This window comes from Pieris napi, chromosome 6, assembly GCF_905475465.1.
Source record: "Pieris napi chromosome 6, ilPieNapi1.2, whole genome shotgun sequence".
Classification (NCBI taxonomy): domain Eukaryota; kingdom Metazoa; phylum Arthropoda; class Insecta; order Lepidoptera; family Pieridae; genus Pieris; species Pieris napi.
Window position 1 is genome coordinate 3,390,073 of NC_062239.1, and position 24,334 is coordinate 3,414,406.

Genomic DNA, 24,334 nt, shown 5'->3' on the forward strand with positions numbered 1-24,334 from the left:
ATGGTCACCCAAAATTTATCATATCATCGCAAGAGTGACAGTGACAAAGGACAATATTGTAGCAAGCCGCAAGGCTCCCGCCGATGTATAGGAATTAGGACTAAGATCAAACTCAAAGAAAGAAGCTCCTTTCTCTATGAAGTATGAAGTCTGAAGATTTTCTTACGTAAAACATTGTGACATGCTTGTGAGTTGTGTGTCGAACCTTGAATCCACAGATCAATTAGAGACTAGTCTCAGATCAGTAGGAATGCCGATATACTCTGAGATTATTGACGACTACACACATAAAAACTCACGATGATTACGAAATGTTACCAGAACCCACCTTCTGGTTTAACACCTTAATGCCAAATATATACAAATTCTGAAGGAAAACATAACATTATTAAATAAAAAAATAGTATCATCAGTTATTGAGAGGCCGTTTTAAAAAACTATTAAGTGAATGATGAAATAATGTAAAATGGTAACACTTGTAACTATTTTGTATTACATTGTGTATTTTATCGCAGTGTATAGTTTCTAATTAGAGAAAGAAAAATCTGATTTACTTTTAATAATCAAAAAAATTTAACAATCTAAAATTTTATAACATTTTTATATTTGTAAGTCTTCATCTTTTTACGCTTGCCTCATAGAAAAAGTCTAATTAGTGACTTGTCAAAGCAATCATATGTTTCACTAATTAGTGATGTCAGTGTTTGTTTATTATTTACAACTTTAGCATTAGTCGCAAGTTATTACGCTGAAACATAATGAATGTCCCTGGAAGCACTGGGGAATCTTCGTGTAAACGACAAGAAAATGGCGACGGCCCTGTGGAACCAGATCGCCCACTAAAGAAAGCTCGTTTTGCTTGGCAAGTAAAAGGAAAATATCACTTAAAGAATGAAACTTGCGAATCAAATACTACAAATATAATGAAAGATAGTGGCCATACCAGTAGTTCATCACAAAGTCTTCAAGAACAAAAGGACTTAGTCGGAAACACTGAACAAAATCTTGAAATACTAGGAGACTACTTACTTAAACAGGATTTCAATACACTTGATTCCATAACAGACTCGGATAAAATTGTTCTTCCTAGTACATCTAGTGAAAAGCTGCCATATCCAAGATATGTTAGTTCCTTTGAAAGTTCTTCCAGTAAAGACAATAGAAGTAGTGATGATGAAAACTCAGTAACACCCATTTCATTGTTACATTCCAATAGTTATAGTGAGGATCAGTGTATTGCTCGATGGCAAGCAAGACAAGTAAGTACTGATAAACAGAGGCCACTTCAATTTACTCAGCAAAATAACTAAAACTAAATAACATCTGGCATGCTATTAAGCCATAAATCAATCAGCTGAGCATGATTTGAAAGATAGAACTGGCTAACTACATTTTCAACTATACTAACAATTTGTATTTTTCAGATGGCCAAATGTTTTGTGGATAATACAATAAATCGTGTTTTGGATAATTGGATGATTGCACCATTACCTGCCGAAGTAGATAACAATCGATTTTTAGCATTAGATGTTGCTGAATTCATCAATAATCTTCCAGGAGATAATACAATTGAGAATGAAGGTATACTTATGGCGATATCAGCCCATGGACTTCAAAATACAAGCACAAGTAATAATCAAGAAGGAGAGCAAAAACAATCAAGTAATAAGGATATGTTTAATACTCCACCTTGTAGTCCTGTACCATCTGAAGACTTCACATCAAATAGTAATAATAACAATGACCCTAGCTCCTCTAGTGAACTGGATATGTCATGGTCGTATGATGATGAAGCAAAACAGAATGAATCTAATGATATGCAGTTTTCATACTTTCCTAATCATTCAACTTCATATAAATATTATGGAGAAAATGAGCTTGATAGTTCAACAGTAAATAATGATGAAAATACTCTAAACTGTGATAATGTTATGGACAATTATGATTTTCTAGATACTGCTGTTACATTTGCAATTCAAAATAAAGGGCTGGCATCTTTTGGCTCTGAGTATGGGTAATACTAAATGGATCAGGGATCCTGAAGTATTATAAAATAAATCTACTTAAGGTTATATTTTATAAAATTGTATTAAAATCTAAACTGCCATAAAAAATATTTGTTACCTATAAAGTATAATAATTTTATGCAACTTAAATCTAAGGAAATGCACAGTTTACATCAATTTAGATGTGATTGACTAATTTTGTATACTAATTAACTTTAATTGGGAGCATTATTTCATGCTTATTCAGATAAACAGTTATCTATAGTTATGAAAGTGTAAGAAACTATCTTATTAATTATGTTTAATTATTTATTGAGATCTGAAATTCTGATTATTTTAAGTATATATTTTGGTGCTTTTTACAATGTATCATCAGACTTTTGCTGAAATTAGTTTTTAATTTAAGTGTTCTGTTCTAGCAGTTTATAAGTGAGCCAATATAATGGAGTTTGTAATTACATTTACAGGCATTCAAAATATTGGTTGGATACTGAAACTATAGTGATAATACATCCTAACTCCTGTGTTGTAAAAATAGAAAGTACAAAACTAATATTTCCATATTTCTCGCAGAGATGCTAATTCTGACATGCAACTTTAAGTCTTATTCACAGCTGACATGTCTGTATGATCTAATTATGGTACACTATTATTGCAATTGAGTATTATTTATAAACATTAATTACTCTTCTGCCCTTTAAATTTATATTACTTAGACTTCGAAGAGATTAGTGTAATTTGTGTATGTCAGAATTAGCACCATTGCATTATAAGGACAAATACTACAATAAGTTTACCTATAAGCTATAGGTCTGTTTACTAAAATAAAAGGATTATAGCGGACTGATTCAATACATTGCATTTTTACTCTAAAACCTTGATACCGTTAATATTTTTACAAAAGTATCACGAAAGAGTTTTTATATGTACAGAGCAAGTGAATAAAAATTAAGAAAACAACTTCCATTATACTTTGAGACAGTGAAAGACTAACTGCGGCATTGATCTAGTAGTTAGTATGTTCGACTGAACATCATGAGGAGTCTGGTTTGAACCCGGTCAGTGTCTGAAATGAAAATAGGCATTTAATTTTTTTTATAGGAAGTTGAATAAACACAAGCTACCGGTACTGCGCCGGCTCATGTGATACTTCTAGGACTCCTTTAAATAAAGTGCACTACTTATCTCAGAAAAAATTTAAAAACCTAAACATCACGTCTTTCAAAAAAAAGACATAAGAATATTACTTATCCATACATAAGTAACATTCTTTCTTAATGGGCTACAAAATATATTTTAATAACATTTATACGAAAAATTTCTCTTCTTCTCTGAGATTTTGTTTGATTACTATTTTATTTTCTGAATGAAAAACAAAACTTATTTAGAGTGCATTACAAACTATATCGGAAAAAAAATGTACTCGATGTGTATTTGTATCGAGATTCGAGCCTTAAGGAATGAGTGAATGTAGCAGAAGGATTATGGGGTGAGGTAAAATTAAAATCTTCACTAACAATTTTATTATTGCTTGTTATTATTCACATAATACAAAATAAACTATGCACAAGTTTAAGACCACTGACTTAATTCTATTTTGACTTTATAAAATATTCAGAATTACAACGTGTTCTTTCATCACAACATGACGACTGTAAAGTTATTTCAACATAAGTATATAATTTATGTACATAGCAGCAGTCTCCCGTAAATAATAATTGTGATGCTCTCACGTACTTAAATAATTTTACATTAATGGCCACATTACACTAGATATATAAATCTAAATAATGTAACTGTACAAGTGGCTTCATAGTTCATATTATTTACATGAGTTTAATTCGGCAGCTAAACTAGGCGACTTTAACTACTAGTATTTTTTTCTTGATGGCCATTTCTTTTAAAAATTATTATATAAACTAAAATTTATGTAAAACCAGGCCAATCCATTACAATGTTAAAGGTAAAACATTTACAACGATATTAATAGTATGTAGATGGTTAGAAATTGTATAAAAGTGTATATAATAATACTTATTCCTCAAACGTGAGTCGCGATTAAAAATAATGTCATGGTTTTGATAAATAAAATAATCATGTAATCTCATACAGATAATGCTGCAATCCTATATTTTTTTAATGCATAAAACAAATATATGACGTTACACTGCGGTATTTTTTTACAAGTAAATAAAGTCAATATTTAATTGGATTAGGGTCAGACCAAATTTACATGATACAAATATGAACAACATAAAGTAACTCATTCATGCTTCCCAATCATACCGAGGTGAGCATATTAAAGTTATCTGAAACATAAATCCATATAGTAAATAAATTTCACAACCTATCAATAAATTATTATTCGCAAATAAGTAAAAGCTGCTTGGTTCAGTTGCTCTATTTTAATTATCGGATTATAGGAAAATGGCACAAGGTAGAACATAATATGCTCAAACTGTTTTGAAAATTAAAATGAAATGTCCCAATTTAAAACATATTAATACACGATATAAAACATTAAATAATCTTAAAATAAGGCATTATTCACATACGATAGAAAGATTCGAAGATTGACATCAGAGGGTTAGACGGCGTAAATCACGCACTTACAATTCACAGCCGCGTGTACCCAAAGTCAATCGAATTTATATAATCTCATTATCTACTCGCTATTATGTTATTTACACAACTTATTTTACAATTTATCCTTAAAAAATCTTCAAAAGTTAAAAAATTGACAAACACATTTTAACACTCCTATAATTAAGAAAGCGTATGGATTCATTATAGTATGTACAATTTCATTAACGCGCTAATATTACATGCAAATAAGGGCACCAAATAATAAGTACATGACTTGCCTAGCACTGGGTTGTTTATTTTGATACATTTCACAGCGGAAAGACTTGACTTACAAACTATATGAAATTTTATTATAAATATATTGATGAATTTAAAAACATTTATGGCCTTATTATAAGCGTACTATAAGCTTTAGTCTGAGTCTTAGTAAAGACGGTTTTTTTTTAATACACTGTATTTGCAAAATAGTCTATATTCAGCTTAAAGTATGTTTACAAAGGAGGTAGTTAGTATTAAATAATTGGTAAAAATGCCAAAATACAAATAATAATTTAAAATATAGTTCAATTTTAATCTGAAATCTTTCCGCTTGGATAATAAAGCCTTTTAAGTTCACCATCAAATAATTTATATGATAGTGTATGTATGATTTTTGATTAAAATCCAATCGCAAAATTAAAACCCACATTTTAAAATGTATTCAAGCCCTATTTCAATTCGATAATTAAACATTATTCGCATTATCAAGAGTAAACCATCTTTAATAATGGGAAATACAACCTATTAGGCTACACTGCTATTGCTTGTTTTAGATGACAACTATCCATATTTCCCATAAAAGGCTTTTTAGAATAACATCAGAAGTACCGATTATCTTAGTAAGGACTTTATAGTTTACTGGGAAAATGAACAGATATTTATAAGAAATCTTACTCCCCATGACTTCTATAATTAAGTCAATAAGTTAAACAAAACCAAATATTTTGATTACATCAAATGATAAAGACAGTAGATCACTTAAATAGCATATAGCCCTACAGGTTTAAAGTTTAACTCTCAGTCTAGACTATGGGTCTTAATTTAAGTTAATTGCTCATATACATATAGAAATAAACTGGTGAAAAATTCTATATAAGGTGACTTAATTTAAAGCTCATATTGTGTGTGATTCGGTTTGTGCTTCTAGGGGCAGAGATTTTATTTTTCCATAGTGTTCTTGGTAAATTTTTTGAATAGATAGACAAAAACAAAGTAAAAATTGTGTCTTTTCATATTAAACTCAAGACCTGGGGTCTAATCTTCACTAGATGGAGTTCTGCAAATAGGAAAATAAAGTGGTGTGCTTTTTAGTATGTTTTAATATAACTTAAGCCTTAACATGCGTGGACCTAAATGTGAGATTAAATAGCACCAGCTATTTATAACGAGAGAATACCGCTTCTGTTTAATTATAACTATTATATTTTCATCTAAGCTATTTGACTACAAAAATCTTTGATTTGTGTAAGCACATCATTAAATTCCATAATAAAACCTGCTGCCACTAGACATACTTGTACATGTACTTTCAAACTAAGATTGAGCTTTACTATTTGCTGAGCAAACTGTTATAATTGTTGAAAGTACACTAAGTCACAATTTTTATAAGGCGGAAGTTAAATCTTAGACTATATGTACACTATGCACAGACTAAAGCGCACATGAGCCACAAAATGGCATCATCATAATATTGCTTAAATCAGATTTAGTTTACTTCCTAATGAAAGATCACATAAGATTGCTTTTTGTATGTATCATTTAACATGTATTACCTTACAATTTGTGTATACTTCACGATTTGTAATTGCTATGATCATGTAAAAATGCCAAGTTGGTACAATTAAACCCACAAACCCAGTATGAGATCCTTCTATGGCCTAAATTCATAAATCTTAACCCTTGAGAATTGCAAAAACCTAATTTAAAAATGGTTTGCAACTCTCATAGTTTAAGAATTTATATAGAATATGGACCCAAAACATATAAACCATTTCATTTTTAATTTACGATTAAAAACAAACTAGATGAAGTGAAATAAATACTTGTGATGAGTGGCAATGAGCATACTCAATGGTGTGGCAGGACGGGCGAAGGTAGGGCGCATCGCTATGGCTTAAATTTTACAAGAGGTATGTTTTTAGAGTGCAGGCACTTGTCACAAACCCACTCCGCGTAGACTTCTGCTGTCAAAAGCTGAAAAGCAGGCTCTGTTAGACCTGTGCATCCCCTGAAAATGTGAGATAAAAGTTATTAATACAAAAAAATTAATACTTATTTTATAGTTCTTGGCTCTAGCAGTGAGTCATTAGATGCACTAAGGTAGCGTTTCAGAATTTTTGAAACAAAGTACATGTTATAACTTTTTCCCACACAAAGTCACTTCCAAAATTTACTTTTTATATTACTTAGCAGCATTATTTTTATATTACTGAAATTCTATAGATTTATTTAACTATGTTAGAAAATGAGCAAATTTACTAAAAATTTGATGGATTCCTCACCTGTGAAACCAAAAATTGCACCCAGATTCACATAAAATAGCCTGATCATTATCATGTACTTCTTTGTGACAAACACCACAAGGATATATAGGTGGTGCATTTGGATTCTGTGGGTTGAAGACCATGGGTTGATCCGGTGGATACACTTTCCCTGCACTCACTGGCATTGGCTTAGGCCCAAACATACCCATTCCTTGCCCCATGGGTCCTTGACTTCCTGGTCCTCCCATTGCCATTCCACTCATGCCCGCCAAAGGTCCACAATTACCCATATTTCCTGGGCCAGGACCCATTCCCATTGAACCACTTCCACTCATTCCCATAGGCCCACCATGCCCCATATGGCTATTAGAATATGGCGGCCCAGGTCCCATTGAGTTCATTGGACCATTAACACCCATAGGCCCACCGCCAATTCCGGAGCCCATTGGACTACCATGTCTCATTGGTCCACAATGTCCAGGCCCCATTCCACTATTTTGCATAGTACTTGGAGACATAATAGAATTGCTTGGGCCCATACTACCATTAGAACAATTAGGTCCCATTGGCCCATTCATCCGGGGAACATTCATACTTGGTCCTCCGCCACCCATGGGCCCATTCATAGGACCATTCATAGATCCTGCTCCTAAAGGACTATGCATTGGTGGACCCATTGGACTGTTACTCATATGACTACCCGCCATTGAACCCATGTTCATTGGACTTCCCATTGGTCCTGTTGACATAGGAGAACCCATTGGCATAGAGTTCATTGGGCTCATAGGACTCCCCATAGACCTTGATCCTCCCATACCAGGCCCCATACTGTGATTACTCATACCCATGTTAGGACCACCCATAGGTGACATACCACCCATATGACCCATGGGGCTCATGTTACCCATGGGGCTGATTCCTCCTCTAGGTGGCATTTGTTGATTCATTGGACTTATATTGTGGGGCAAGGGGCTCATGTGTCTCATAGGTGGTCCTCCCATACTGTGCATAGGTCCCATCATTCCCATCGGGCCATTTTGATTCATCATAGGTCCATTTTGACTCATCATAGGACCATTGTGTGATACAGTTGAAGGTGAATCATCAAAAGGGTTTGAAGCAACAATTGTATCTCCATAACCTGTCAAAGGAGGAGGTAGTAAATCTTGTACAGTAGGTGGAGTCTGTTGTGTAGTTAAGGCATTGTTGGCATTTGAAGTTTTTCTTCTCTTCTTGGGATTACTAGGTGCAGGAGCAGGAGGTGTGGGTGTATCCATGGGTGGTTTGAAATCTGGGGGGCCCAAACCAGGACCCTGCAACCTGTAGGAGGGCATTCCAGCCAAGTTGTGACTCATATTTGCTTTATTCTGGTACAGCTCTGACAACCATTATGAAGTTTAGATATTTTGTAAAATTATTTAAAAAATACGATTGTACATAGGGCACACCATTGTCACAAGAAAGCGCAATAACTTGCCGGAAGACTGCTTGTGTCTATTTCTGTAACAAAATATTTATCATGAAAACGTTGATTTATAACAAACCTTTCGCAATTGTAATAATTGTGATGACTTGTAACTAAATGTACACGTAAAATTACCAACCATGTATATATTTGAGTTCGACGAGCATCAATGATTACGATATCATAAAAAGAGTACAAGATCATGAACCATCTCATTTTATATGCATTAATTAATGCTTCGAGGAATTTTATTGGTTGTCATAGGGCTATTTCGGTAATTTAATGCCAAATATTGACATATAACTTACTGCATTATCTATTTAGCATCGGAATTACCGATTATTTTTTTGTCTTCATCGAGACCCCAAAGGCGTGCAACATATGATAAAATATCAAACGATTAACACTTTTAGTCTAAAGTTCGCTCCGTCACTAAAAGGTTTCTGAACAGATTTTTGTTTTCCTTTTAAGAATTACACTTACAACAATAATTTCTAGTCTATTGAAGGCATTTTATTTACGAATCACGAAATACCAAACAACACACGCCACATTCACGATGTATTTTTTGTCACAAAGTTGCCGCTAGGGGTCGGTATCGGTAATTACGTAGTGTTACTATAAAATATTTTTAAGTTACCCAAAACAATTTACTGAGTTTAAATTTTATGTTTATTTTTGTCAATCTAAAATCAAACACTAAAACCTTATGCGAAATTCATCAAGATCATGAAACATTTATGTTATTTCTGTTTAAATCTAAATATTTTTTAAATAGATTTGCTATTTTCTAAAACTTTAAAATATTTACTTAATTTCATGGCAAAGGTTGCCAAAAAAAAAAACTTTACTTAAGGAAGTAAGTTGTAGTAAAATTGGCACATTAAATAAAGATAGATGACGTACTCTACTATTCCGACTGAAAGACTAGTATCCATGGTAAAATATTAAATTCAATTTGAGAAAAAAATTAAGATTGAACTCAGAAAAATTTAACAACGATTTCTAGTGCATTACCCAATAAAAATTGTAAAAAATATCCTATTATTAATATTTTTTTTAATAATATTCGATCGACTAATATTTGCAAATATTGTATCATACATACATCTAGCTTTTATAACAAATTGTCAAAGCACTAAAAGTCTTTAGTTTATTGGTTTACTACTTAGTCTGTATAGTAGAGTCTAGACTCTAGAGAATAGAGATTGTTATTTGACTTTTGAGGTTCTACGAAAGACTAGGCGGTATTGTCGAATGACTATAGCCTGCGCCATGGGCGAAAAAAAAAGACTTTTGAGGTTATGGTTTATATAGGGATGTGACATTCTGCATAATAAATCGATTTTTTTTATCGATTGTTTTATCAATCAAAATTGACTAATCCTATTTAACCTAATCTCGTTTTAATAGGTTTTATATGAAATTTGATAGATGCTGAGTGTATGCCTTTTCAGTAGCACATTGCAATATTGTTGTTGTCTTTTTGAAGTTATACTTCTTTAAGCGCGTTATGAAAAATTGATGAGAGTGAAATTTTACGATGCGCGCGCACCGTTACACAAAATTAACAGAATGAAGTTAGTTCTAGGTGGCATGAAAATCGATAATAACTACGTCAAGTTGTATATTCTAGTATTTTTATATTTAGAACACGTGTTTCGTAACAGTACAATTAAACAGTGCGAATAAATAAATATTATTTTGGTGTTTTTATTAAATTAATTTCATATACGACGGTGATAGTATCTACTTATAATAATTTTATTGATTAATTTTAATATTTATCGTTAATCACTACTGCATTTTTTTTCCATACGCCAAAGAAGTATAACTTCTAACGCGTGTACATAAGTACACACACTCTTTTTTTTATTGTATGTAACATTATTATACCGGGTTATAAAAGACCAGACATAATATCGAGAGGTGGCAAATAAAATTTGATAGATTTTCAATTAAAAAAGAATCGATTATTTTTAAAATTAAAATCGATTACAAAAATCGATGTTTTCCAAAATCGATTATTTTTTCACATCCCTAGATTTATAGATTACCTTTTGCTAATTGCTTTTCCCAAATCCCAAATCCCATTAGGGAATTAGGGATAAATTAATATCATCATTCATCATCATCATATGATTTATAGATTAGGAACAATATTGGGAACACATTATTAATGGATACTTTCTATAATATTTGAATATGGCTTTAAATAGGTTATTTTCGAATCTTTCAATCTCGGCTTCTACTAGTTTTATTTGCAGACGGACTCTGCATGCTAGTGCTGTAAAATTTGCTAGTAAGCCAAATATTGTAAAACCAAAGCCAGGATTTGGTAAAAGTTACAGAAGAATTGTACATTTTCCAGAAGAGTACACCGTAAAACCTTTAGAAGTAACAAACTTAGCTGGTAGGGATCCTGAAACAGGTGAGATATAATTGTACAATTTGTATTAAATAATTTGTTATTAAATAAAAATATCTGAGGTTTCACATCCGTTTTTGGAAGGTCGAGTTGTTGCTAAAGGAATAGGTGGTGGTATAAAACACAAATATCATTGGATTGATTGGGTCAGAGACGGACCAACTGAAGGAACTCCTCAAGAAGAAAAAGTTATCCAGGTATTAAAAATATGTTAATGTGAAGACTAATAATGTGTTATTATTGTTCTTAATTCATAGTTCATAAAAATCTAAATATTTCCAAATATGCACCATATTTTACAAATAGTAGTTATTTTTTTGTTGCACTTTTAGGTATTGGAAGATGGATGCAGGACAGCACATGTTGCTCTTGTAGCTATTGGAGATAAACTCAAATATATTCTTGCTACAGAAAATATGAAAGCTGGTGATATTATCAAAACATCAAGGCTTTTACCTAGAATACCAGGTAACACGCAAATCTTATACTAATATTATAAATGTATTCTATAATGATAAATTGGTTAATTGCAACCATTTGAGCCTACTCATATATATAATTTTGCCTAAAAATAGAGGTTCAAATGTTAGTATCAGTTAGTGCACTATTATTATTATTATAACCCTCTTTATTTCCATAATGAATAATATATTAAACAAGTATATCATATGATTAATTATTACATAATATCTGCATGCATTAAAAAAAAATACTCTTAATAATCCTTAAATTTAAATTCCAGTCATAATTAATAATTTCAATGTATATACATTTTAAATGATAAATTAAAAAGACTCAAAACTAAAAAGGATCATATATATATGATATGGGTAAAGGCCTCCTACATTTTGCTCCGCATCTGTCTGTCTTTTGCTTTGGTGATCCAGTTTTCACTAGCTTTTCTTTTTATCTCATCAATCCATTTTTCCTTTGGTCTACCTTATGTTAGTGCACTATTATTTACTTAACACTGGATACATGCACATTTTGAACAATAATAAAATGCTATGCTATGTCCATTTACATACACTGTTACAATTTATACTTATGATTGTTTTTAGGGTTATGTCTTCTGTGCCTGATCCTTCTGATAAATTTTTGAGTCTATAATATAATACAAGGTTTTCTGTCATCATAAAACAAAAATGTTGATTTTGCAACTGTTAATTAATTTCTCTGATTCTATATTTTAAATTAAATGTTCTATAATTTTTTCAGTCAGAGCTAACGAAGGTGATGCTTATGTGTTGGGTGCTCTTCCAACAGGAACAATAGTTCATTGCATTGAAAAAGAACCAGGTAAATATTTATTGATAATAAGTTACCCATGTTACATAGTTGTATATAGATACTACACAATAGAAAACAGTGTCATCAACAAAATCATAAAATCTTATAAGTTTTTACAATATTATGAATATTCAAAATATATTTTGTAATCAAATTACTATTTTAAAAAACAGCTCGTTTTTTTTGTAGGACAAGGAGGATTATACATCCATGCAGCTGGTACATTTGGCACAATATTAAGGAGGCAAAATGATAGAATAGTAGTGCAGATGCCTTCGAAAAAGCTTTTTAGTTTTAATGAACATTGTATGGCTGTTGTTGGTGAGTCAATACATGTTACTAGCACTATCTAAAACCTGAAAATATGGTATAGGGTTTCTCTGATAACTACAAGACTAGTAAAGGTTACATACTATTATTTCAGTACAACTTTAAGTATGTAAAGCATTATAACTAAATTACATACAATTAAAAGTAGAATAAGATGTGTTCTCAAAGGGACAAAAATATTTTTCTAGGTCGTCTATCCAATGTTGATCATGGTAATACACCAATTGGTTCCCCACAGCGAAACAGATGGCTTGGTAATAGACCTCGTTCTGGTCTATGGAAAAGAAAAGATGGCAGACATGGAAGAAAAATCAAGCCACCGAAGCCAGTTAAAGAAATTTTTAACCCAACAAAGTTTTCTTTGCCCGCAATAAATTTGGACATGCGACCTTAATTTTATTATAAATATTGTAGTTAAATGATTAATTTTGTTTATTTTTTGAGCTAATAATACCATTTGACTGAATAGAAAGAAATCTTAATAAATAGAAATCTAATGAATGGAATTTGTCCACAAATAAAGCAATGCTGGTTGTTAATGTGGTAGTATATATGTGGTAGCCATATTATATTTAATACTTGGATAATAATCATTAGGTATCTGAAATGCAATACCTATTGTGGTTAAGCATTTCATAATAATAAGTGAAACAAATGTAACAAGAACATTGGCAACTTTTAATCTTTGTTCTTCCCAGAAAGAAATAACATTATAAAGTATTCAGTAATATTAAAAAAAATAACTTTTTAAAAGTTTTATTGAAATATCATTTTGGAATTATTTTAACAAACATTACACATTTTTTCAATAATTTAAGAAGTAGGGTAAAATATCTAAAGATGAAAATGACTAACTGTAGAAGTGAAACAATGGTCCACATTTATTACTCATGGTCATCATCAGAAAATGTCAATATCTGAAAAACAAAACTTTTATTAATAATCTCCTTCATTCAAAAATATTTTTCATTCTGCTTTACGCTTTTGAGATTCAACCTTGAAAACACAGCACAAAATTATTAATTAATTATCAAATTAAAAATCATCATTTAATGTTTTAAAACATATAAGTATAAACAACTCACGTCAGCCATCTCAGCACTTAAATGCAGTTCTTGTAAACCAGTTATTTCCTCCAGATAAGTACCACTATTGAAGACTTTTAGAAGAAATTCAATTCCTTCATTTCTATAATTAGCTATCACTATATCAGAACAAGCGATACACTGTTTAAATTTGCCACAAGTTGGTGTAACATTTTGGTATGTATGGAGAAAACCCCTGATTGAGTGAGGTATTGGGCCAAGAACCCCATCTATAGATGAATCCTCTTGGGTTATATTGTATGGGGCTGGGGCGTTTATTCTAAAAAAAATAAAAAATTGTGGTATGCATAAAGGTGTATTAAAAAGAGTATGAGTTGTGTGAGCCAGAATTAATTGAGCTGTTTGAGCATATAGTAAATGTGTGTAGCTGGGGTTCTAACGCACTTTACCTAGAATTGCGCGTTTTTTAGGTCAAAGCTATAGTACCGGCAACGTTTGGATCAAAGTGTAAAATGTACAAACAAATAGAATTATTTTTGGTAGATGGCGCCAAAAATCGCGTTAAAAGCGGGTATTATAGTTACCCGAGTGGATGTTGCAACAGCCCAACTAGGAGTTCAACGGCTAATCCGCCAGCGATGGCCGCTACTCCCGGCCGAGTCACTGTGCATTGCTGGTCTAATGTACGGTCTTTTACCGACTGTAAACAAATAATAATAAGTTAATACTATTTAAATAAAAAGTATTCCATCCTGCAAATCGTGTTAGATGCCATTATTGCGACTCTACGAACCGCTGGCGCAGATGATTTATTTAAGGAAATAAAGGCGTACTAGTGTCTAGTTACTAACTTAAAAAGAGATATATGTATAAAGTAGGTACTTACATTACCGGGTGCTGTGACGTCATTGCAAAAATAGCAGCCAAGTTGAGCGCCGTCTACATGAGAGTTCTTAATATCGTTCGGCGCGGATGCAAGCCCCAGACCGTGGCGCATTACTAGGTAAGTATCAAAGCCTAGCGCCGCATTTATTGCTATCTAAAAAAGTTGAAAAATTACTGTAACTTAAATCAATTGTATTATTTATCATACACCAACTTCACTAATAGACAACGGCCTTCAAAAAATTTCCCCAAAACTTAATAATGACATACAGAATTTTATAGAAATAAAATGATATTTTTAATCCTACTTTCTCAATTATATTTTATATATTTATAGATCGCATTACAAAATACATGTGACAAAACATTAAATTCAATTGTGATTAATTATTTTAATCAATACCTTCCCATAATGTGCAGCAATCAAAGTAGGCAGCCACCTTGCTTCCCTTGTGTCCAGGAGGAGAAATATAACATCATGTTCTTGTATGGCATCAATTATTTGTTTTATATTAGAAATGGTTTCTTCTTTAAGAGATTCACCAATGGGATGACCAGGCATCGGAATGTGTAAAGCTGATCCATGGCTAACCTGGTAGTTAGTTTTATTATTTTCTTTTATAACAATATGAATCCAATGTTTTACCAAATTCTCACTTTTGTTGTTTCACATTAATTAAGAAATAGTTTGTTTATTCTTTAAAATATACTTACAACACTTGGCAATATTTTCTTAAGGTTATCTGCGGCAGCATTTGCTTTCATCTTTCCACCATTTAGACAGTCCTCATAATTGAACAAAACTTGTCGCGTTGGATTAGAAAATGACACTTTTCCATTATCTATGAATGTGATGTGTCGGAAACCCCAAGCCTGTAGAACAGGAAATTTTTATAAACATAATAATGTATGTTTAGACATTCTATAGAAATAGCTATAGAATGTCTTTTGTCTTTCTCTACTGGCACTTATCAGTTACCATATATGCCACATCTGCCTTTATAATTAACACACCAACCTATTGCTATTTTAATAGAAAATATGAACAAAAAGGTAATATAAAGGGTTTTTGAAGTTATTTAAATGTGTTAGTTATACATTACCAATAAATCTCTTGCCACATGACAACCCAAAGTCCCAGCACCAAGTAGCAAACACTTAGTATTTCTCATAATATCCACATTAAGTTTGGGAACTAGTCGCCATTGCATCAACCTTATATTCAAATCTGATGATGTATCAGCTAATCTGTGGTAAATTAATTGTAACATTTAAATAAAAACCATATAAGTATTTTTTGCATTGAAATTTATAAGTAACATAATAAAAACTTAATAAATTTTATTTGGAATCAATGAAGAAAATGTATATCATATATTATGAATTTAGATAGCTCAAAATAAATATTTACATATGAAAACATGAATTCTAACCGCACAGGGTCCATAGATGCAGACATATTTGCTAACTTTGGCCCAAAGTTGCCCTTATTGTTTCGTTCCCATCCCACCCAACCTTTACCCGATTCAGGATTCTGAAAGATGTCATATTTTTTATTATATAGGTAGATGATTTTAGTTAAATTGATAAAATAAAAGCAATACACTTCTGAGTATATTGGTTGCCCTAATTATTTCTCTCATTACAGTGAAATACAACAATAATATTACTATTTATCTCAGGAATGTGATAATTTTGCATTCCTTGTACCAATATAATAATTAAAACTTTCTTGGTATATCAACAATTTCAATTATTAAACTAACCTGTTGTGCCTTTATAACAAATACTCTACTGTTTTCAACTGAACCATTTTTATCCATCCTTATTCCTACAACTTTTGTAACAGTTCTAGCTAATAATGGATTATGTTCAAATATAGCAGCAAGAAGTATTCTCAGCGGCCATCCTGGATTATCAGTATTACTTGGATCCATAAATGCATAATACATATTTGTGGAACCTTGACTTTTTTCAAATACATCTGATATTTTAAGTACTTTTAATTTGTCATCCTCAATAGCAATCACAAAGAAGTATTTCTGTGTTGTTTCTAAACTTTTGAACTCCTCTGCTATTTCATCTAGTTGTTGATTATTAAAATGTGCTGAAGCTAGGCTACTTTTTTCATTTAGATATATTATAGGTTGGCTGGGGGTTGGAAATGCAAACCAATAATAGTAATGAAATTTTTTCAAGTCCTGAAATATTTAACCATTTTTTTTAAATCTTTCGGAATAATATATAATGAGCTCATAATGATTAAAACTTACAGCAAATGAAAGTAAGAAGAAGTTTAATAATGAACTGGGATTGTCAATCCATGATCCAGTTTTTATATTCTGCCATAAAATTTCTCCTAAACTGTTTAGAAGTGATGCTTTGTCAATATTTTTGAAATCTTCAATAGTATTCTTGTTCATTACAGTTCCAGTTACATTCAAATAGGAGTGTTCTTGTTCTGGTGTCCTTAAAAATCATTAACTTTAATATAATAACAATGTATTAGATGTTTCTTACAATAATAGGGACAAAATTATAAAAAATAATAGCAGCAAAGATAGGTACACGAACAATTTTATATATTAAATACTTTATCCAAGCAAACATTTCTTTAAAATATGAAACTTACTTGTTAAAAGATGTTCCATCAACTTCAAAAACAGGTCCTATATCATTTCGATATGTAAAGCGTCCATATATTTGTTTAGTGTTTTCGTTTAATCTATCAACGTTTAGTTTTAAATCAGTTAAAGTATGCCAGAATGAAGGGTGTACAAAAGACATAAACGGTACATATTGAATGATTTGATCATCGGTTGACGACATTTTAATCACTGGTTATATAGGATTAGGAAAGGCTGTAGGTGTGGCTGCTAGTAAGGTAAACAATGCGTCCTTTGCCTTTCCAAAATAAACATTCCACTCTCTAGTCGGTTTGATAAATAATTTAGTCATAAAATGCTATGTTAGTATATTGAGTATAGGAAATGTTTTATTGTTTTGATGTATTTATATTGATTATAATTTCATTATTTCAATAATAATAATGCGCAAACTGTAAATGTCAAATTATAGATTATCTGTCAGTGTCCCTACTCCCTGTGTGTTTCTATGTTTTACGTTGCGAAAAAATACTTTTTGATTTATAATAGGGCTAAACGAAACCTAGCACTACATAAAATAAACCTTAGATTCAGGGTGAGATTCGCGTAAATCAAAATCCAAAACGTTTTTGACATTCCTGAGTCATATAAGAGTAAAGTAGGTACACTGAAGAGTATTAGTTCTTCTTTTTTTGTTTTCTCACAGTGGTTGACTGGAAGAGATCGCTCGAAAGCGATAAGGCCGCCAGTTGCTCTGCTTTTCATTTAATTATATTCAATTTTTATATTGTAATGAAACGAAGTGTTAATAAATAAATAAACTTCTAGTCTGTAAATAAAAAATACTGATGTCTGGCAGCATATAACAACTGAATTTTTAAATTAATGTCATATTATTCCGTTACTTTATAATGTTTTTCTCTTACTCATTTATATTTTATTTTATAAATTTGGTTAACGTTATAGGTCAGTGGTGATATTTATGTAGAAGAAAAAGGTATTTTTTTTTATTCGTCGAAATTACTGTGAAAAAAAATCTGTAAGTATCTATTTTTCTTTTTTTTACCAGTTCAAATTCATCTTATCAGTTCAGATTACTTATTGTAAAGATAATCTAGAGAAATCTGACTTATTTAATTTTCCTTAATACGCGTTAAATATTGTATATGTATATTACCGCAAGCCGCATTACCTACATAAAAACGATGTTTCCTTTCAGAGAGTTGAGGTATTAATACCTAATACCATTATTTTAAAGATAACTAATATGGCTATTAACTCAGCTGAGAACCAAAGTAATGACTCAAGGAATTGGCAAGTTTCGAATAAAGCACCTCATAGTTATAATGAAAGTATTACCAGTAGTGCTAGTAGTAAACGACAAAGAAAAAATTTTGTATCGCCCTATCTTAATAGCGACAAAGTCAAGCTTCATTCAAGAGTCACTGAAAAAAAGGTAGTACAAAGAAAAACTACAGATTTCACGTCTTCATTCCCCTTAGCTATTAACATATATAAAGCTAACTCAGATGAATTTAAAATAGCTAAGCGGGCTTCGAAGAAAGGCAAGAAATGCGTTCACACTTTACTCAATGACCCTACGCCCCAACCGCAAATTTGCACTGTTAGTGACATGAATGATTCGGAATACAACGAAACAAAAATTTCAAGAAAACCTAAACCTAAAGTAAAAAAACGAAGGGTTAATAAAAATAACCCAGACAAAAATATCGAGATTTACGACAGAGATGCAAAATATTGCTCCCAATTCAATATTAATTTAGATAGTAGTTCGTCCGATATGTTTCAACACTTAACCGGCGACGGAAGAAAGGTTTTAAAAAAGCCAAAAAACATTTATGGCAGAAATCAAGTGATTGATAATGATGTATGGGCTGTGCTTAGGAATATAAATAAAATGCACTTCATACCTTCTCCACCATTGTCTGGAACAAGTGTAGAATCATTAAAAAATATGTCTACAAGGAGGCGAACTAGTGACCGCAACGACGCCAGGTACATTTCAAAAATTTTAATCCAAATGTTTTTGAAAAATAAGAATTAATTATTTTTTATTTTAGCTTCATCGAGACCTGTCGCACAGAAGAGTTTGCCTATATCTCCTATGATAACACTTCGCTTAACAGTCCCTCTAGATCATCCAGTTTTGATCGTGTAACCGTGATAGGTAAGCAAGATGATGTGACAAAAACCTATACTTATACCAAAAGAGGTGTTCGTGACCAGCAGCGTAAACGAGAAGTATTAGGAAATAAAAAAAGTAAGAAGGTCTCAAAAAAATTAAGTAATTCCAAACCAGAATCAAATAACAAAAAACTGCAACAAAAACTAAACATTAAAGATGTCTCACTTTTACAAGAAAATATAATACATAGAGATGAAAATCTGTACAGAAATTCTGAACAGAAATTAATGGCGGTTTGTGCCAGTGAAGTTAAGCGTAATGCAGAAAACATACTCACGAAAGCTGGTAATTGTTTTAATTTTTTTAATATTCAGTTGCAAACTTCTGCTATCATTTTAACATTCTAAAACTCTAGGTACTTTATTTTCAGACCCTGAAAAGTCGAGCATCGCATCTGAATCAGAACGCCAAGAGCAATTAAATGGAATTACAAGAGTAGTGTTGAGTAAAGGTATAGAACTTCATGATAGTAAAAATGATTGTAAACAGCGAGAAGCTAGAAAGTGCCAATCCAAGTCAACCTCACCAATCGGTAAAAGAACACAAATAACAACAGCTGAAATAAGAAAACAAATAGGCAGTTTGAAATATCCAATAATTGTAACTGGAAAAGAAAAACTGAGTTCCTATACACTAGTTAATGATTATAAACCTCCTCAATTTCTGGGTCTAGATAAACATATATGGCCATTTATGATAAAATGGTTGCCCGAATCGCAAAAAGCTACAATATCTATAGAAAGAAAGCTACAATATCCCCCTGAGATAGCCCGGACAAATAAGCTGAGAACAGAAGTTGATGGATTTCGAGATGGAGTTCCACGGAACAATAGTGCAAGTTGTAAGTTGCATAATAATGACAAATTAAAAAAAAATAAAAACCTATTATCTTCGCCAATCAGTGAAAAGGAAAAACCAATGAGGATATTTAAAGATAAAATGTTAAATTTAATGTATAGTAACAAATATTCGATTATGCAAAATGCAAAGAGTAATGGCATAAATAATAATGCTGTAAAAGTTAAACATCATTCTTTTAACATTGAAACCCAAACGCCCTATTCTAATATATTTGTAAAAAAAGATAAATACGCTTCACCAGCAGTGGATACAGATTTACCAAATATCAATAGCTTAAAGTCAAAATCAAAGCACTCTTGGTCAAAAGCAAAGTGGGCTAGTGATTTTATAGAAAACGTTATAAGAAAAGTAAAGTGTGGAGTTTACTACGGTCAGGAAAGTAAGAAAATTATAAAAAGTAAGTACATAATATAATACATATATATTACACGAAAATAGATAATATTTAATACATTTTAAGATATTTAGTCCTCTCATCGTTGATTTTTAGGTATATATGCTGACAGTAAATTAACTCAAACAGATAATTTACTTACCGACGTTAAGGATGATGAAAAAGTTCTAAAAGAAGATATTATTTCCAACCAATTTTGTTACAATGGAGTAATTCCTGGTTTTGAAGATAAAATCCAAGAATTGAAATTAGAAACGTTCTCAAAGAGCCAAATTGCAGTTAAACATTGCAACACGAATGTTGTTGTACAGTTTGACATCGCACTTCCGATAGATACTAATGGAATTTTGCAAAAGGATTCTAAATTTCTTCTTCCTACAGAAATAAGTGCTAGTAGAATATATAAATACAAGGCGACTATTACAAATGCTATTTTGCCAGCTGAATTGTGCAGTATATTTCCAAAAATGCTTAGTAATATATTCGATTCGAATATTACTCCACTTTCACCTCAACTAATAATTAATGATATTCAATGCCATGATCTTTTCCCGATAAAAGAATTAACGCAACACGAATGCCTCAATACGTTTAATAAAGTTTCAATGTTTAATCTCCCTAACACTTCTCCCCCGATATTACTACAAAATGGAAGATTTTCTGATACTTTTAATAATGTTCAAATTTTTAGACCAAAAATGTTAAATCACATTCTTGGGCATTCAGAGTTTAGTAATATTTTACCACAAATAAAAACAAAAGCTTTATTTGAGAATATTTCGCACGTATGTAAAATACTATTTAAATCTGAGCCTTATGAGCCTAAAGTCCAGAAATTAACGGTGCACGATGTTTATGCCGACAACATAAAGATTAATACATGTACCGCTATTGTTCCATATGTACAAAATCAAAGTAAAATTTTAGATCTAAGTGATCGAAAAGAATTAAAACGTGTCAAGACAAACAGCTATTGGTGTGTTAACTTTGATTTAGGACTCCTGAGCACGATTAAAGTAGAACGTTTCGGAACCCAGACCGTCGTTTCGCTAAATAATAACTCGGACAACACAATTAGTTTTATCGTGAATAATCTAACAGTGGAACTGTTATATAAATATTACGAAAATGTTTGTAATAAAGCAGATTCTTTCTTCTATGACAAAACTGATTCAGACGGACTCAGAGATACATTGAAATCTAGTAAAAGTAGGCTGATGATTAAAAAAAATAATAGGAGAAGTAGTTGCGTAAAGCTTTGCAAGAAATGCAAATCAACATCAAGTATACCTCATTATAAAAGAAACACTCCGTTGCAAAAGATTGCAAATTTACACGAATTTTTCCAAGCATTGGGTTCGGCGAAAAGTTTGGCTGATGCAATCGATGGAGATACTGAAAGGAAAATCCTATTGTCGGTTGTTGAGGTATTAATTATATCTAAACAGTAGAAATTACAGCAGTATTGGTACTAAAATGTATCTTGTTATTTTTTTTAGATGAAAGCTTGGATAACGGAAATTACTCCTAGACAAGCGCTTATGATTCTTCTACTGGCAAATAAAAAAGAAACCTCTAATATTATTCGCTTTCGCAATGTCATATTGCAAGGCATTGCAACGAATAGAATCACCAAAATATCAGAATTGGATATGGAAATAGAAGTTATTGAAAGAGAGAATTTGAATAGTTCCGTACTAGTAAGTTAACATACTTAGTCAAAAAAAGTAGTGTATCGTTATTTGGGTATGAACTAAGATTATCAGGTTATTTAATATTGTCTTTTATTGACATAACTTTTAGACATAGAAAAGCACTTTTTTAACGGATTTGAAGTTATGTATGTTTTATTATAAATTTACAATTATTTTAAATTTAACCGACGTTTCGCGTGCTTTACAGCGTCACGGTGAGGTCGGTTAAATTTAAAATTATGTAAAATAATTGTAAATTTATAATAAAACCTAACTTCGAATCCGTTAAAAAGTGTTTTTCTAGGTTATATTTTAATGTTATGATTTAGTTAGTGAAACTATATATCTTAAAATATAATGTATTATAGTTGTACAAAATCACAATGAACACTGAAATTGGATATATTTGGGTGTCTTCGATTGCTTGAGCAAAGTTAGTTTACAAAAATCTTTATTTCCCCTTTAACTTTTAGTAGCCAATACTTTCACATTTAATATAATATTTAAATGGTTTTCTTATTTTATTATATAAACTCTGGATCGATATGCCATATCCTACTAAAGGATTATTATAATTACAGTTACAAGGAATATCATATGTGCCGGCTTCCACGGAAGATAATTTACTGGAGGAGTTGTGCTGGATAGCGAAAACCACTGTAAGTACTATTGGACTGTATGGTTGGTTAAGTCTTTTAAAGCATTGATTAAAGTATGGTGAAACATATTCTGCGTAGTTTAACTCATTAGCCATGGTATTTGTGTATATCAGGCTTACTCTGTAACTCATAATGGCGACTTGATAGTTATCTAATTATACATAGCGCGAGATCGCCATTGGAAATTCTGAGTATGGGCTCGAATGAGGACAGTGTGAATTACGTTGCTCTTAAACAGTTTTGATGGGAATTGTATTTCATCACGCATAGCTAAAGTGACTTAACATAAAACATTTATTTATAGGCGTCTGACTACCAGAAGCCTTTCGATAAGACATCAGAGCGCCTACTAAAGTCCCTTCTAGGTAAACGAAAGAAATTGAACCCTTCTTATCTACGAGTTATGGCACGTTATGTTGGACTTGGCTTACTTAAATCCAAATGAAGGTGTACCTATATAATTGTCTTGTACTATGAAAATTGTCTTGTGATTAATTTCTTATTATTATACACTTTACTAAATTATGAACTTTTTAATGTTTTAAACTTACACCTTTTATTAAACGTCATTGATTAAATGAATTTTCTAAACACTAATCTGTTTCTTCGCCGTAAACAAAACTTCGACAAAAATACGAATGAGTACTTTGTGGTGTAATTACCTAGATCAAATTTAGGTTTTTCAATACATGAGAAAACTTCAATTATTCCGAGAACCTAATTCTAGCATATAAAGTAGAGATTGAACCGATATTCGGTAATCATACTTAACAAGCCTAACTGGCTCAAATTTTAAATCCGGCGGAATACCGGATTTCAAATAAACACGGCATAAAGATTGAAGTCACTTTATGTTACAGAGAATCATAATTTTTTAATAACAGAACATATAAATTAATACTCTAACTGCACTGAGGGCAACAGACGCTTTCGCTTGTCTTCGTATAATAGGCCAACTTCCGAAAGTCGTCACTAATATCCGGCATCAAGGTTAGCCGAATTTTGGTTTTCAGGATAACATCTATCTTTCATTTCTAATATAAAGTAAATTCCACATTTGCCTCTAATGTAATTGTGGTTTTGTATCCGCATACCGATATGTATATGGTATATATGTCACCGTAATATTGTAATCTATCTCGCGAGATTGTAAACTGTCGAAAGATTGTGAACCTCAACGAACTGCTTACTAATTAACGTATTATTATTCGGTAGTTATATGAAATTGTTGGGAAGTAAAATTAATCTGTAATTGACCAAAGAAGTTTGAATGATAACTAAGTTATTTAATTATAAGTTAATATTATAGGCAATAAAACACATAATGAATTAGTAATATACTTAATTATATACTGA

The 24,334-nt window shown here is 31.4% G+C and overlaps 5 protein-coding genes across 10 annotated transcripts; 3 read left to right on the plus strand and 2 right to left on the minus strand.

The window, feature by feature from the left end:
* Positions 1–470: 470 nt before the first annotated feature.
* On the plus strand, positions 471–2,858 carry LOC125050292. Its single transcript, XM_047650033.1, has 2 exons — positions 471–1,259; positions 1,425–2,858. Exons 1-2 carry the CDS (start codon positions 759–761, stop codon positions 2,016–2,018), a joined length of 1,095 nt encoding a protein of 364 aa, XP_047505989.1. The 5' UTR covers positions 471–758; the 3' UTR covers positions 2,019–2,858.
* A 656-nt stretch (positions 2,859–3,514) lies between these two features.
* On the minus strand, positions 3,515–9,182 carry LOC125050214 (protein pygopus-like). Of its 4 annotated transcripts, none has more exons than XM_047649909.1 (3): positions 9,063–9,182; positions 7,133–8,614; positions 3,515–6,858 (listed from the first exon to the last, which is right to left on the minus strand). In XM_047649909.1, the coding sequence occupies exons 2-3, from the start codon at positions 8,467–8,469 to the stop codon at positions 6,738–6,740; spliced, it is 1,458 nt and encodes a 485-aa protein (XP_047505865.1). In that variant the 5' UTR covers positions 8,470–8,614; positions 9,063–9,182; the 3' UTR covers positions 3,515–6,737. The 4 variants fall into 4 exon arrangements, with proteins under 4 accessions (XP_047505865.1, XP_047505863.1, XP_047505862.1 ...); XM_047649907.1 differs by having other exon boundaries at positions 8,916–9,170; XM_047649906.1 differs by having other exon boundaries at positions 8,888–9,170.
* Positions 9,183–10,653: 1,471 nt separating this feature from the next.
* On the plus strand, positions 10,654–13,053 carry LOC125050217 (39S ribosomal protein L2, mitochondrial). The gene is made up of 6 exons (XM_047649913.1): positions 10,654–11,010; positions 11,092–11,204; positions 11,340–11,475; positions 12,226–12,306; positions 12,487–12,618; positions 12,816–13,053. The coding sequence occupies exons 1-6, from the start codon at positions 10,785–10,787 to the stop codon at positions 13,019–13,021; spliced, it is 894 nt and encodes a 297-aa protein (XP_047505869.1). The 5' UTR covers positions 10,654–10,784; the 3' UTR covers positions 13,022–13,053.
* Positions 13,054–13,367: 314 nt separating this feature from the next.
* LOC125050216 (ubiquitin-like modifier-activating enzyme ATG7) lies at positions 13,368–17,595 on the minus strand. Its single transcript, XM_047649912.1, has 11 exons — positions 17,191–17,595; positions 16,832–17,027; positions 16,325–16,759; positions 15,992–16,092; positions 15,662–15,806; positions 15,273–15,431; positions 14,962–15,150; positions 14,560–14,712; positions 14,258–14,373; positions 13,713–13,992; positions 13,368–13,544 (listed from the first exon to the last, which is right to left on the minus strand). Exons 1-11 carry the CDS (start codon positions 17,385–17,387, stop codon positions 13,512–13,514), a joined length of 2,004 nt encoding a protein of 667 aa, XP_047505868.1. The 5' UTR covers positions 17,388–17,595; the 3' UTR covers positions 13,368–13,511.
* A 44-nt stretch (positions 17,596–17,639) lies between these two features.
* On the plus strand, positions 17,640–23,575 carry LOC125050215. Of its 3 annotated transcripts, none has more exons than XM_047649910.1 (9): positions 17,640–17,822; positions 18,131–18,203; positions 18,384–19,180; positions 19,246–19,655; positions 19,726–20,628; positions 20,722–22,052; positions 22,125–22,325; positions 22,901–22,978; positions 23,283–23,575. In XM_047649910.1, the coding sequence occupies exons 3-9, from the start codon at positions 18,432–18,434 to the stop codon at positions 23,421–23,423; spliced, it is 3,813 nt and encodes a 1,270-aa protein (XP_047505866.1). In that variant the 5' UTR covers positions 17,640–17,822; positions 18,131–18,203; positions 18,384–18,431; the 3' UTR covers positions 23,424–23,575. The 3 variants fall into 3 exon arrangements, 2 of the variants coding, with proteins under 2 accessions (XP_047505866.1, XP_047505867.1); XR_007117111.1 differs by lacking the exon at positions 17,640–17,822 and adding an exon at positions 22,688–22,752 and having other exon boundaries at positions 17,939–18,203; positions 23,283–23,337; XM_047649911.1 differs by lacking the exon at positions 17,640–17,822 and having other exon boundaries at positions 17,949–18,203; positions 19,741–20,628.
* The last annotated feature ends 759 nt before the right edge of the window (positions 23,576–24,334 follow it).